A 14767-nucleotide genomic window follows, 5' to 3' on the forward strand; every position below is an offset into this window, starting at 1 on the left:
TATAACGTCATTAATCAAGTATTATATAATAAAGCATTCCTTAGCAGTAATACTGGAATATTCCATACTAACGTAGACATGTAACTTTGCGTTCTACCGGAAGACATAAACGATATTAACAAAAATCAAATGCTGGTTCATAAATATGTATGAGGTAGATCCATCCTAAATGTGACACTACGCTTAACAAGACTTTAATATGACAGTTAAACTAAAGTCAATAAAACCATCAAATACACCTTATCAGTTCACAGTTTGCTAGTGCGACTTAATCACCGGGTGATTTGAGTTTTGTGTTCGAACGTGCTAAGTAGTTAGTATCTCATAAAGCAACTGTTTAACAAAGTGTTTCGAAAATGGATCGCACATTATTATATAGTTCAATGCTTTTTATTGGAGATACTAATTAGGTTCCGAGATGAGCACAGTCTTCAGACCCCCCATACACACGAATATTTCTTGGCATGAAGATTGCGCTAGCCTAGTCATTGTCTTATTAATTTATAATCAACAACAAAGAAAAATGCTGAAACATTAACGCCATTAATTTTAAGCACCATAGTTAGTAAATTAATTATTTATTTTCTACGGTTTTGAAAGTGACTTATGATTTTTTTAAACTTTAACATTGTTTCGGTTTATTGCTCTTCTAAGTTATTTAAGATGAAATAATATTACAAATAAAATATACAAAATAATTAAGACTAATACCGAAGTAAGAAAAATATGAACGTTGCTAAAAACTTGCAAAACCTTAATTAGTTCCTTAGTGTCATAATGTCAGTGGACTCACACCGCTAGAAACTGGGTTTCGATAATCGATAACGGTGGTGGGTAGAGCACAGATGCGCCATTATGTAGCTTTGTGTTTAATTCCGAAGAAACAAAACAAAAAAAACCTTAATTAATTTATCTTTTTTAAGTATTAATAATTTATTTTTCTTGTACAAAAACGTCTTCCAACAATTTCTTCTAAGTGATGAATGTTTCATTTTATTTTACTTATATATTTATAAAGTATTTTAGTTATGTTTCAAAATCGCATTAAAGTTGAGATAGTAATATCAAATCATTAGGATCATTGTTTTTCTTAAGGACAAGTAAAGATCATACGTAAAATCTATTTGAGATGTCTTGTTTTTATTATTAACTAAAATAAAACGATATTGGATGCCGTCACTAGTTCTTGTAGTATTCTGAAATACGGATCCTCAAACTGTGGTAGATGGAGCTAATGTAGATGGTAAACGACGCAATTAATGTAAAATATCACAAAATGTGTGTCAACCCAAGCTGAGCTTTTCACGTACATACACATAATACTCTCCTTAATTATAGACTGAACTACATAGAGTCGACAGTATTTTTTTCTTCAAATTAACAAAAATAGTACCATATATTCTTCAGTGGTGCCATAAAAAACAATCGCATCCTTCGCATTAATGGGCAGATGTTAAGTATATGAATTTTTTTAAGTCGGTTTTTATCTATTTTTAAAAATTAAGTTTCTATTTGTAATTTTTAAAAAATAACAAAAAGTGATATACGAGCCTAAATCGTTTGAGAACCACTGCTCTACAAGACGTTTCGACAGTGGAAATAGATAAAGCATATTTCGGTTTTAGACTATAGTACACTTTATTCTGAAGAAGACAGAACAATATTCTATTAAAATATGTAATGTGTTCCACCATCAATAACATTATTATTTTTATGCTAAATAAATCGTTGTTTGCGTACCTATTATTATAATGTGCTTCCTTACCCAAATATATTACGTTCTGTAAAGCGTTTCATTTCACAAAGGATTTTCTTTCAGGAAACTACTATTGGTACTGTTTTCCTTTTTCTTCCCTACAAATAATCTAAAATCTAAGAGAAATATTGAGATTTGAACGACTATCTTTAACAGTTTGATAATACAAAAATTAATAAGGATTAAGATTTCTTAAGAATTTCTTTAACAAATCAAGAGGAGACATGAGAAGATGAGTTTAGGATTTGTTAGATTGTTCGTTAACTAGTCATTAAAGACTTGATTTAAAGTAGATTATACATAGAATTGAGTGAAAAAAGAAAGACAACTGTATGTTTCACAAAAACATCATTTATTAACGACTATGGTTTCATCAGTATAGATATCATCAGGCGAAACCATAGTTGTTAATAAATATAGTTTTTGTGAAACGTGCAAGTGTCTCTGGTTTTTCCTTAATTTTGTAATTATGGAGTTCCAATAAGTTTTGATTGCCACAAAAGATGCGAGATATACACTAAGAAATGCATTAAAGGCTCAAACTTTCGCCCAGTACACGTTTTGATTTGGATTTTTTAGTTTCATTATCTTTATATATAAAACGTTTCTCAGTGGGAAAATAATTTTTACAACGTGGATAAATACAGAGTAAACAATATTCTTAAGCGAGGAGAGGATTGTGTTTTCAATAGGGTTTGTATGAAATGTAGTGAATATTTTGTAACCTCCCTTAATTAGCATTATTTTCAAAAACTTCATTTCATTACGAGGTAAATGTCTTAACAGTTTGATTTCTAAACACAACCTTTCATTTCAATAAGTTCATTAGAAAACTAACGCTGTTAATCTGAGCAGCTGTGGGGGTTGATGTAGAAACGCCCACCTATATTCTATTCAGTATGAACGCACAAAATCTCTACATTAACCTTTGCTGATTTTTTTCGTGTTGTCATATTACGTGGGCTGATAAAAAAACACAACCGATACTCATCAAAGCAGCAATCTATATCTAAACAAACATAAGCTTTGTTAACTGAATGTAAATGTTGTTACTTGAGTAAGTACAACTGTTAGTATACTTATGTAATGAATATTAAAAGAAACTTATTTTAAGACGGTAAGATATTATTCACAATTAGTAGAATTAGTACACGTCTTCCACGTTTCTTAATAGGCATGAAAACGGGTACCTGATAAAGGAAAACAATTTTCTATTCTATCGTTATAAATTATTCTAAGGTTATCACACCATTAAAGTTAGGTAATCCTGATTTGTAATTTCTGTAATAGCGCACTGGCTTGTGTTAAGTAAGGCTGAGCTTTACTTTATATAATATTACAATAGCTTGTGTTAAGTGAGGCTGAGCTTTACTTTATATAATATTACAATTCATTCATTCATTTACCATTTGATTCCATCAAGGAACATAGGGGCCGCAATCGCTTGCGGAAATATTACAATAGCTTATGTTTATTAAGGCTGAGATGTACTTTATATAATATTACATTAACTGTATTTTATATAATATTACAATAGCTTGTGTTAAGTGAGGCTGAGCTTTACTTTATATAATATTACAATAGCTTGTGTTAAGTGAGGCTGAGCTTTACTTTATATAATATTACAATAGCTTATGTTTAGTAATGCTGAGCTGTACTTTATATAATATTACAATAGCTGTTCTTTATATAATATTACAATAGATTATGTTTAGTAATGTTGAGATGTACTTTATATAATATTACATTAGCTGCACTTTATATAATATTATAATAGCTTATGGTTAGTAATTCTGAGCTGTACTTTATATAATATTACAATAGCTTATGTTTAGTAATGTTGAGGTGTATTTCATATAATATTTCAATAGCTTATGTTTAGTAATGCTGAGGTATATTATATAATATTAAAATAGCTTATGTTTTGTAATGCTGAGCTGTATTTTATATAATATTACAATAGCTTATGTTTAGTAATGCTGAGATGTATTTCATATAAGCATAATAAGGCTTAATGTTGTTGCTTTACTCTTCTTAACATATTTCAGTGATTTTCGTACAATGCGGATAACAAATCTAAGTTACAAACAAGTAAGTAAGCTATTCCCCAATATTCTTAAGTTTTGTTTTTATTTTTGTAAGACTAAAGTATGATTCCAACGTCACGAGTAGTTCATTGTCAGTTTAGTAAAAGTAGTTTGGTTGAAACTTTGTCCATAGAATTAAGTTTCCTTTGTAGCGATTTTAACTAATTATTTGTACTTCTTAAATTTTTTTTATCAAGCTACATTTGTTTTTAATACACAACATAAACCATGCTTTTCCAACCCAACATATCAAAAAGGAAGTGCGAGTGGAAATCAGAAATAATTCTTAACTTTGAAGATAAATTATTTAATTTGTGTTTGTAAACTTCGTGCGAGATAATTAGAATTAGTTAGGACTTCTTAAAGTTCAGAAAATACTCGATGTATAAGGCCCGGCATGACCAAGTGGTTAAGGCACTCAACTATTAATCTGAGAGTCAAGGGTTCGAATCCCCATCACATTAAACACGCTCACTCTTTGAGCCATGGGGCGTTATAATGTTACGGTTTATCCCACTTTTCGTTGGTAAAATAGTAAACTAAGAGTTGGGGATGGATGGTCATGACTAACTGCCTTTCCTCTAGTCTCACACTGCTAAATTAGGGACGGCTAGCGCAGATAACCTTCGTGTAGCTTTGCGCGAAATTCAAAAACTAGATACATAAGCTTATCAAGGGGATGAGAATAAAGTTACAGTAAACACGTAACAATAATGAGCAAATTAATCCAGCTGTTTTTAACCTAACTCTTTAAGACCAACTTTTGTTTTTTGTCGGTCTAAAGGAAATAAAAGAAATAAAAACATATGGTCGTATGTCACATAAAATACTGCTAAAATTCACAAAATTTGCTTTTTGTTCTATCAACAGTGAAGTGCACAAAATAATGAGATATTTGATAAAATCATGCTCATAAATTGGTTGAAGTAAAACTTAATACCTTTCTATATGCAAAAGTGCTACTAAAAGGCATATCTCGTCTGTCAGGTGAAGTCTTGAAGTAATCGTATTTTTGGAGCAAAAACGCTAAATCTCACCATATTTCCATGATATTTAATGTTTTAAAAGCAATTATTATACTTTAGAATTCTATGTATTAATTACTAGATATAAAAAAATAAAATAATGTTGCCAGAGTGAGTAAAATGTATATTAGTGTGAGTAATAATAGTACTGTTAATATTATAGAAAGGTATACTGAATAATATAATTCAGACAATTAAATTTTACGAGTTGCATGTCTGCATTTCTCGTAGTTCACTAAAACAATACGAAAGGACATTGTTATGCTCATAATATATACTTCAAAAGTATTGCACGGCTAGCAAAGATAGTTGTAAGTGACTGAAACCAAATAATTACAAAATTAAATAACAATTTCATACTCTCAACTAACAAATCTAATAAAATGTATAAAAGTATGTCATTTCTTACAAATTAATTTTTTTGTGATGTTGACAACAATGAATGAAAAATATAAAGGATGAACTTATATAAAGTATATGAATCGAAGCGGAAGTATTCCCGTTGAAATACGTCAACGTTGTTTATCTTTAGGAAAGTTTCTGTCTTTTACTGATTATACTTCAGAATTAATTATAACCTCTTCCTAATTAGAACAGTATAGAATATTAATTTTTCAGAATCTCTTGGGTAAATGATTTTTTAATGAATGTGAAATGAAGCAAGTTAAAAGATATGAAATCTAGAAACATTTTAGTTGAAAATAGATTAATGGCTTTACCATGTTACATATTTTAGTTAAGAAAGCTTAACAGGAAGCGCACATATATTTTCTACTTTATAATACGGTGTGAATATCTTTCTCGCTCCGTTTCGCTCTGTATTGATGTAGTAAAGTTTACTCATATACTCTCTGCTAATGCTGAGACCACCGAGTTTCTCTTCGTCACTTTTTCTTCATAAATATACTTATTCTAATGGATATTACATGAAACTAAATGGTAATCGTTTTCTCTTTTATCTCTAAATGTTATTTGGTCCGCATATAAAGTAAAGATTCAAAAATACGTTATAGGCTAACAATTTAAGTTGTAAAGTAAAAATATATAATCGTATTTCTTTAATTTCAGTAATTTAACAAGGACACATATATATTGTTTACGATAAGAATAATCACTTTTCATTTAAAAATAAACATACAACTGTTTTCAGGCTGTTATAAAGAGTTGTATTTTTTACAACAAAATATCACGTAAGGCTACATAAGAGATAGCTACGGGTAGCCTTGATGTTGAATTAACTGATTAAAGGGAAGGCAGATCGTGATTAGTAACCATCGCAGAATTTTAGGTTATCTTGTATGGATGAGTATTGGGATTTGAGATTCACTCTTTTAGCGAATCCATGCCTCAGTGTTGCACAGTGTGCAAGGGACTGTATCCATGAACCCTAGAATTCACAGTCCAAGTATAATAACCATCAGTTTTCTTACTATGTATTTCTAAATCTACCAAGTAATGTGGTAATTAATTATGTACAGAAATTTCTAAAATAACTAAACACTTATATTTTTGTATAAAGCCCATCACAAATAATATACCTTTTATTTTGAAAGCAATAATATCTAGTATTATATTATTTTACCTTTTTTTAATATTGCTAAATCTGCGTATAAGACTCAAAACGAAAATGTTAATATCTTGTAAGTACAAGACTATTCTAAATATACAGAATGTTAAAGATATTTGAAAGTTATTCACCAGAAATGTCATCCGTTGTAAGTGAAAGCCGATAAAGCATAAATGAAAAAAACAAACAAAAAATTACTATTGTTTTAAGTGAAATCTGATTTATCCTTACCTGTGCATATGCATTATACGCTCCGAACTGGCTAAACACAAATGGGTTGATTAAGCCCATGTTTCCTGCCATTTGCTGCATCCGTCTCATCTGACGCTCTTTTTCAGTGTCTGCGAATTTAACAACCAGGCTGGACGACGCACCCTACGAAGGCACCAAGAATCATGAATACAGAAGTAAAAGTATTTTAAAAAAAGAATGCGACTATATTTTGACTTGTTTGCTCAGTATGTTCTTGTTTACGATATGAAGATAAGTCTTGCCTCGTACCACTGTAAAATGGAACATATTTTAATATGATTGTATGATTTTTATACGAAAAAAACTTGAATTCAAGTCACGGTTGAAGATCTATCGTTCTTTCTTCTTTTAAACGTATGCTTAATACATTTTAGACTTTACTTTTATCATAATTGAAGCGCTTTTTTTACTTCGATGTAAGTGATATTCATCCTACTTTAGACATGAGTTTTCTTTTGTTTCAGGCTGTTTTTTTACTTCATTACAAGACGTATTTATTTCATTTAATATTATCCCTCCCTTGTCTGAGACACTATTCTACCTCATCATAACGGGTAGTTTTTACTGCATCATAACATATGTTTATTTCATTTCTGACAAAAGCTTTCTTTTGTTTGAGGCCTCTTTTACTTTTATCACATACAACCTTAGATGTGAAGTTACATTTTATGTGAGTGTGCAATAAAATTAAAGCTCACTGAAGCATGTAACTTCATCTTAGTAACATAATTATATTTTATAGACCATTGCAATAACACTAGTTATGTTGCGCTGGGTTTAATTTGTATCAAAATAATGTTATTTTACTGTCCATAAAATCCACCTACCATGCCACCACGCACGCACACTCAATCATATATTAATAAATATGTACTAGCTATTACTGTGTGACGTGGTAAGTCATCGCGTTAATTCAAAGAGCTATAAATCACACTTTAATTTCAAAACAGTTCAGTTAGTGTTTTCTACAGCTTTTCTTTGATATTTACTCACAACTAAAAACTGGTTAGAAATATTGAGTTAGATTGATCCCAAGCAGCTCAAGTACCATTAAGGCTTGGACGTTCAAGGTATTCCAAATGTGTTCATCCGTTGAAGAGATATCCGGGAAGAACGTTATATATTTTGATTGAGAAAATGTTAAAGTTCGGTGAGGCGGACAAAGAATGATCACAGATAGATCAGTTAAGAAAAATGCTATGGCTCGCACAGATAACTGTTACCTCATATTTTTCACAATGTTTCCCATGAAGGATAATCATATTTGCTAGATATTTGTATATTTTATATCAATTTAACAAATAAAAGTAAATAAAGTATATTGCATTAAAGGAATTAGAAATTAATGAAAAAAGACATTAAGCAAACATAAAAAGGAGACTTATTGACTTTGGAAAATTACAAAGCTTTTAACAAGGTCTTAACGTCCATTTTTAAATTTTGTTTTCATGTTTTTTTTTAATTTTGTTAAACACTGTACAGCCCACAAAGACATCTGAACTAGCTAAATAAGCTAAGTAATTAAGTACTGAGATTAAAAGGTTATATTTAATGAAAAATTTCCTGAGATGAGTAAAGTAAAGGAACAAACTGTCATTGACTTATTTTAATTAATTAAGTCATATAAATTAGAGCAAAGAAAAAATATCTACAAGGAGGCTAAGCTATTTTCTTCCTTTTCAAATTTAATATTGAAATGAAAATTTACTAATTTATATTTTCTTATCTTTTGGTATTTCAATAATAATTTCGATATTTTTTTAGGCTTAACGTAGAAATACCTTAGATAAACAGTTTTAGTACCTAAAAGTGTCTTGCTGAAAACTTGTTTATTCTTAAGCATAAAGCTACACAATGGTTTATTTATGCTCTTCTCACTGCGGGTAATAAAACCCAAATTTTAGCGTTATAAGCCTACAGTCTTACTGCTTTGCCGTTTGGAGCGCTGTGATGAAGTTTTATTTTAGAAAAAGTAACAACTGGGAAAATATATATTCAAACTGTTTAGTCTCAATTTTTTTACAGTTTAAGAAAAACGAAGTTTGCATATATGTTAAAATTATATTTTTCCCATGCGAAAATGAAACATCAGAATAAAAAAGTTTTAAACTTCATATGCGAAATGATTGGAAACTCGTACTTAAAAACACAAAACACATACAATGTTTTGGATGAAAAAATGTGGTACATTTAGAAACCAACCGACAAAATTAAGTATAATATTTCACTAATCTTTTAGTTTGTAAATGAAGATTAGCAACCTAAATACTGAAATACATTGTTCTAAGTTATCTCAGTTACCATGTCCTTTTAATGTTATACAGAACTGTTTTTAGAAATGATTCGCAAAGTGTGACTACTTCAGCATTGAACGGAAATTTAATAATTTAATAAATGAACGTTAAAGTATAAGAAGTACTCACTTAATAAGTATATATAAGAAGTATAAATAACACAAACAATAATTTTGAAAATTTTATATAAAAGCTAAATTTTCCATAACGAAGAGTATTGCATTTGTTTGTTTTTGAATTTCGCGCAAAGCTACACCAGGGCTATCTGCGCCATCCATCCTTAATTTAGCAGTTTAAGACTAGAGGGAAGGCAGTTACACATTACCACACACCGCCAACTCTTCGGCTATTATTTTACCAATGATTAGTTTTATTTATTGAAATGTCATAACACCCCGTGGCTGAAAGGGCAAGCTTGTTTGGCATAACGGAGATTTAAACCCGCGACCCTCGGATTACGAATCAAGTGCCTTAATCACCTGGCTATGCCGGGTCAAGAGTATTGTACGAGAGTATTAATGCTTTCTAACTTACTTTCTCAAGTTTGTTTAGTTGAAATTCGCACAAAGCTACTCAATGGCTATCTGCGATAGCCGTCCCTAATGTAGCAGTGTAAGACTAGAGGGAAAGGTAGCTAGTCATCACCACCCACTGCCAACTCTTGAGCTACTCTTTTACCAACGAATAGTGGGATTGACCATCACATTATGACCCCCTACGTCTGAAAAGGCGAACATGTTTGGTGCGACGGGGATTCGAACCCGCGACCTTCAGATTACGAGTCGAACGCCTTAACCCACCTGGCCATGCTGGGCCTACTTGCTCAAGTGAGTTTTAATCAGCTGACTACAAAACCGAATATAGTAGTTGTTAGTCACGTGAAATATAAACTTCTTAAATTGGAACTAGCAGTGTAAGACCAGAGGAAAGGCAGCGAGTCTCACCACCCACCGCCAATTCTTGGGATACTCTTTTACCAAAGAATAGTGGGATTGACCGTCACATTGTAACGCCTCCACGGCTTTAAGAGCCAGTATGTTTGTTGCGATGGGGATTCGAACCCGTGACTCTCAGATTACAAATCGAGCGTCTTAACCACCTGGCCATACCGGGCCTGAACTGGAATGGAGTTTCCACTGAGCTCAACTATCGTACGAGATGCAAGGATATCACCAGCAAAAAGTCGTGACTCTAATGTACAGAAAATACCAAAACACAACTATAATGAATGTGACTGGTTGGGTGTTCCCCATTGACTTTTACAACTGTGAATGTTTGTTTAGATAGAAATCTAATTCTGTGAAGGGCTATCTTCTGGTATTTTAATATTCCATAGGTTAAAATATATTCCATTATTTTTATAGTTACTTTCATTATTCTCAGTTCATATCACTGAAAACTCTGGTGAGTAATTCTGAGCTAAACAAGAAATATACAAGTAAATACTTGAATGAACAGTATTTGGTAAAATGTTTAACACATCTAAATTTATGTTGCATTTTAGAACTAACAATAGTTTTTTGAATAACATTTTAGTTCGGTTTATAGAAATTAAAAGTAAGAGGTAATAAAGTTTTCTGAAAATATCCAATAATCAAACACCTCTTCATCTTAATTTTATTCAATTAATTCAACATTTTACAGTTTGTTCTGTTGTCCTTAATAAAACCATTTTGTAAGACGAAAGCTGTATTTTTATCAAGCCTAAATCTATTAAACCGGCTGAGCCTGAGATATCATTAATAGGAAGAGTTCCGTGCACGAATTATAAAAAATACATAAACAAGGAAGTAAGAAATACATGTTTTACCAGAGGCATTCAGAGGAAAGTATACTTCCGTCACGCAGCGTTGATTATATTCGACCTCTCAAAAAATACAAAAATGTGTCCGTATGTCCGTTATTATCAACGGACACAGGCTATACTTATTAGGACAATGAAGAATAATATTTCACGTATGTTCACCAAGTTTCACGAAAATCCAGTCATTTTTTGACTAAGGTATAGCGCAAATATGGTGTGAAAAATCGGTTCACACGTTAATAGACAGGGATTTTTTTAATATACTTGACCTTGTTGTGGTCTTCATCTTTTATATTTACCCTTCAAAACCAATCACTACTAAGTCGTGTTATAGTAAAAAAGTATAGCAACGTTAATTTACATACAATCAACGGTTTTCGAGAAATTTTGCTGGCAAACACAAAACACACACACATAGAAGTGAAAACATAATCTCCGCCATTGAACTAGCTATACTCATTACCTGGTTGAATTTTAGTTTTGCTATAAGTTGGTAGCTTGCTCTGATCGGATGTTAATTTTAATTGATCATATTAACAAGATTTTGCTAAAACCAAACATTATTCAATATATATGTAAAATCTTGGCTTTTTAACTTTGAACTCAGCTTAAAAACCCACCATCATATCTATTTGTTTACTTACTGGCATTGTTTGACTACCATGAAGTCCGCTGATGGCTGACTGTGCTTCAGAATGAGAACCAAACTTGACGAATGCACAACCTGAAATTGTAAATCAAAAAAGTAAATATTCATGAAAACAAATCTTCGATAACGTATTAAAAATCATAAGATATAAGACTAAACCATTTTCTTTGTACATAAAACATTGGTAACATTATTTGGTCCTTTTTATAAGCTCTAGTGTTAAGTTCGTATTTACATGTTATTATAGTGGATCATATTGATTTGTAAATCGTCAGATAAATAGTCTTATAAAGTTACCACCTTTATATTTATAACATAGTTTGACCAGTCAACTCACAAAATGTAACATTTATAAATACCCTTTTTCATGACTTTTCTTATCCCACTTTTAGATGGTTATACAAAACATAATTATTCAACGACTGAAAAAAGAAAACATGAGAAGTCTTAATTTGGTTAGGCATCTTATCATTTGATAATTATGATGATATTTCATGCTATTTGAAAGTTCCTTTATTCGTTTAAATGTATTTGGTTTCTGTTTAGGCCATTTTATTTACATAAAATGTGCAATACTGTTTCTGTAATTGATAAAGAAAAACCATGTAAATATATTGATATTGTCATAAAATGCCGAAGTTACATTTCATAATTCAAACACAGAGTAAGAATGAAGAATGTTCTTAATATACAGTTATAATGAACTTTTTTCAATAAGTAATAATAGTTAAACTTGTAATATTATGGTGAACTCAGCAGATAGTCCGATGTGGCTTTGCTATAAGAAAGTACACACAAACATACGCTATATTATATAAGTAGGATTAAACTAGAAATTAAATATTAATTAAGTTATTCTTGAGGACCTGAAATAATATGTCGCATCACAAAACAAATAAAATTGAATTAAAACGTGGTTTCAAAGGCTATAAATAATTTTGAACATTTGTATGTGGACAACTATTAGCAAAAACAAACACTTCGTATTCACCACATTGATGGCAAAATGCTTCCAAGTTGCAATTTCATACAGCAGACGTAAGGAAAATGGTATAACCTAATTTGAAAGGATCTTTTTGGGGTACGGAACTTATACTTTATGGATTGTTATACACAGGATAATTCAGTTCGAATCAAGTTTTAACTTTGTGGTCAATGGAACTTTGAAAACCTGCATAAAAAAGTGAGAATGTGTGGTTTAAAATGTGTATTACTAAGTGTATTCACATTGAGGGAGGTGCACTTCATCACCCATTACTAGCTTGAATATATTAGGTGAATCTAGTCTTTAGATTGTTAAAGAAAGCAAAAACTTTTGGTGAAAAAACTCTTCGTAAATTGTAGTACTGGATAAAAGCTTCTGCATGGTTAGCCCTTGGAGGTGCATGACACTTATTATACATACAAGTATTGAAATTGTGCTTTTTTGAAAGAAGTTTAATGCTTTAAATGTATCTGTTGAATTATTTGAAGTAGACAGGATTTGTTACTAGTCAAAGTTGCTTCAAGCTGTTGGTAACACAACCCAAAGGAATGTGTGACAAACACATAAAATGCTTTAAGAAATTAGAAAATAATTTCATCAAGTCCAAACAGGTTCTATATAAGAGACAACTGAATATAACACGACAAAAATACCAACTAAAGTGTAGAAAAATAATTAGAAATTTATAGGAGGCTTGGTTTGTTTGTTGTAAATTTCTCGCGAAGCTACACGAGGACTATCTGCGCTAGTCGTCCCTAATTTAGCAGTGTAAGACTAGACGGAAGGTAACTAATCGTTACTACCCCCAATCAACTTTTGGGCTAGTCTTGAGCTAATGAATAGTGGGATTGGTCGTAACGCAATAACGCCCCATGGCTGAAAGAGTAATCATGATTGGTGGAAAAGGAATTCGAACCCACACCCACGACCGTCAGATTGTAAGTCAAGCATGCTAAGCACCTGATCATTCTGGGTTTTACAAGAGGCATACTTGTTCTAGGTGGAAGTTAGAAATACGGTAAAGAAGGAGATACGTATGAAGTCTTAAGAACATGAATGTTAGTATTTAGTTATCGACCCCTCAAAACTGCGGAAAACATATACCGCAAGTATGCTGACCAAGTTTCTGTTATAAGTTTGTGTAGCAGTAAGAAAGTTTGTTTTTGTCTTTCGCACAAAGCTACTCGAGGACTATCTGCGCTAGCCGTTCCTAATTTAGCAGCGTAAGACTAGAGGGAAGACAGCTAGCATCATCACTCACCGCCACCTCTTGGGCTACTCTTTTACCAACGAATAGTGGGATTGATCGTCACATTATAACGCCCCAACGGCTGAAAAGACGAGCATGTTTGGCGCAACGGGGATGCGAACCCGCGACCCTCAGATTACGAGTCCTCCGCCTTAACACGCTTGGCCATGCCGGGCCTAGTAAGAAAGAGATGTATAGACGTCCGTATTTCTATTCGTGCCAGTTGATGTTGCTAGTCTGTATTATGGCAAGGCCACGTTGAGATGTTTACTGATTTCACCGCGAGAAATTCAATCCCAGATTATAGAATTCTAAATCCGTTGACTTGCCGCTGTTTTATCTGGAAACAGTAGGCGTTGTAAAAAAAATATATATATGAAAATACAGAACTTCGAATACATTTGATGCAATGCATTTCAATACAATTGAACCATTGCAGCCACTACAAGGTGTATAAAAGTCGTATCATTAATGTGTGTAAGGTCTGGATTTTTGCAATCCTTCAGCCTTACTATCACAGCCTTATTGGATTACTAAATAACAATTTCATTAGGTTGGTACATGTGTGACGCACGTACATACTTTTCATACTTTCACTCCTCGAATGCGCCTCGTATTACTGATGGTAAAGCTAAGAACGGTCGTTTCTGTGAAGATAATATGAAACAAATGCTTGACTGATGATGCCATCTCTCATGCAAAATATGAGACAAAACAAAAACTCTTATTAATAGACGAAGTGAATTAAGTTTTAATATAAAGTGAGTAAAATTTACATTTTGAATCACAAAAAGCCATTCAGTCGAAGGCAATATGGAAATGATTATGATAGAACTGTTCTTGTTTCTGATGGTACGGATATCTATATCAAGAGAGAAGAGCTTATAGTTTCTAATCTAGAAACGTTAGTAGAAATAAAAGTGGTTACAGATGAACATATTCTCATTATATTGAATTTATTAGCATATACATGACTCTTTTTCTGTAATATTTTCAGAGTTTATTGACTTGGACAACACATTCTGATTAATGGCCACTATCTTGGAAATTATGACGTGATAAGGTTGTATCTTTGTTTGTTTGTTCTGAATTTCGCAAG

At 31.7% G+C, this 14767-nt stretch overlaps 1 protein-coding gene across 3 annotated transcripts in view; it reads right to left on the reverse strand.

Annotated features, from left to right (window-relative positions):
- The window catches only part of LOC143232652 (CUGBP Elav-like family member 4), a 442146-nt gene that overhangs the window by 31228 nt on the left and 396151 nt on the right, over positions 1–14767 (reverse strand). For all 3 annotated transcript variants that reach the window (XM_076468313.1, XM_076468312.1, XM_076468314.1), the window contains 2 exons: positions 11430–11509; positions 6667–6810 (listed from right to left, as the gene is read on the reverse strand). In XM_076468313.1, the coding sequence (XP_076324428.1) occupies positions 6667–6810; positions 11430–11509 (224 nt within the window). The remainder of the gene's footprint in view (positions 1–6666; positions 6811–11429; positions 11510–14767) is intronic.

The sequence above is a fragment of the Tachypleus tridentatus genome, chromosome 11, assembly GCF_004210375.1.
Source record: "Tachypleus tridentatus isolate NWPU-2018 chromosome 11, ASM421037v1, whole genome shotgun sequence".
NCBI lineage: Eukaryota > Metazoa > Arthropoda > Merostomata > Xiphosura > Limulidae > Tachypleus > Tachypleus tridentatus.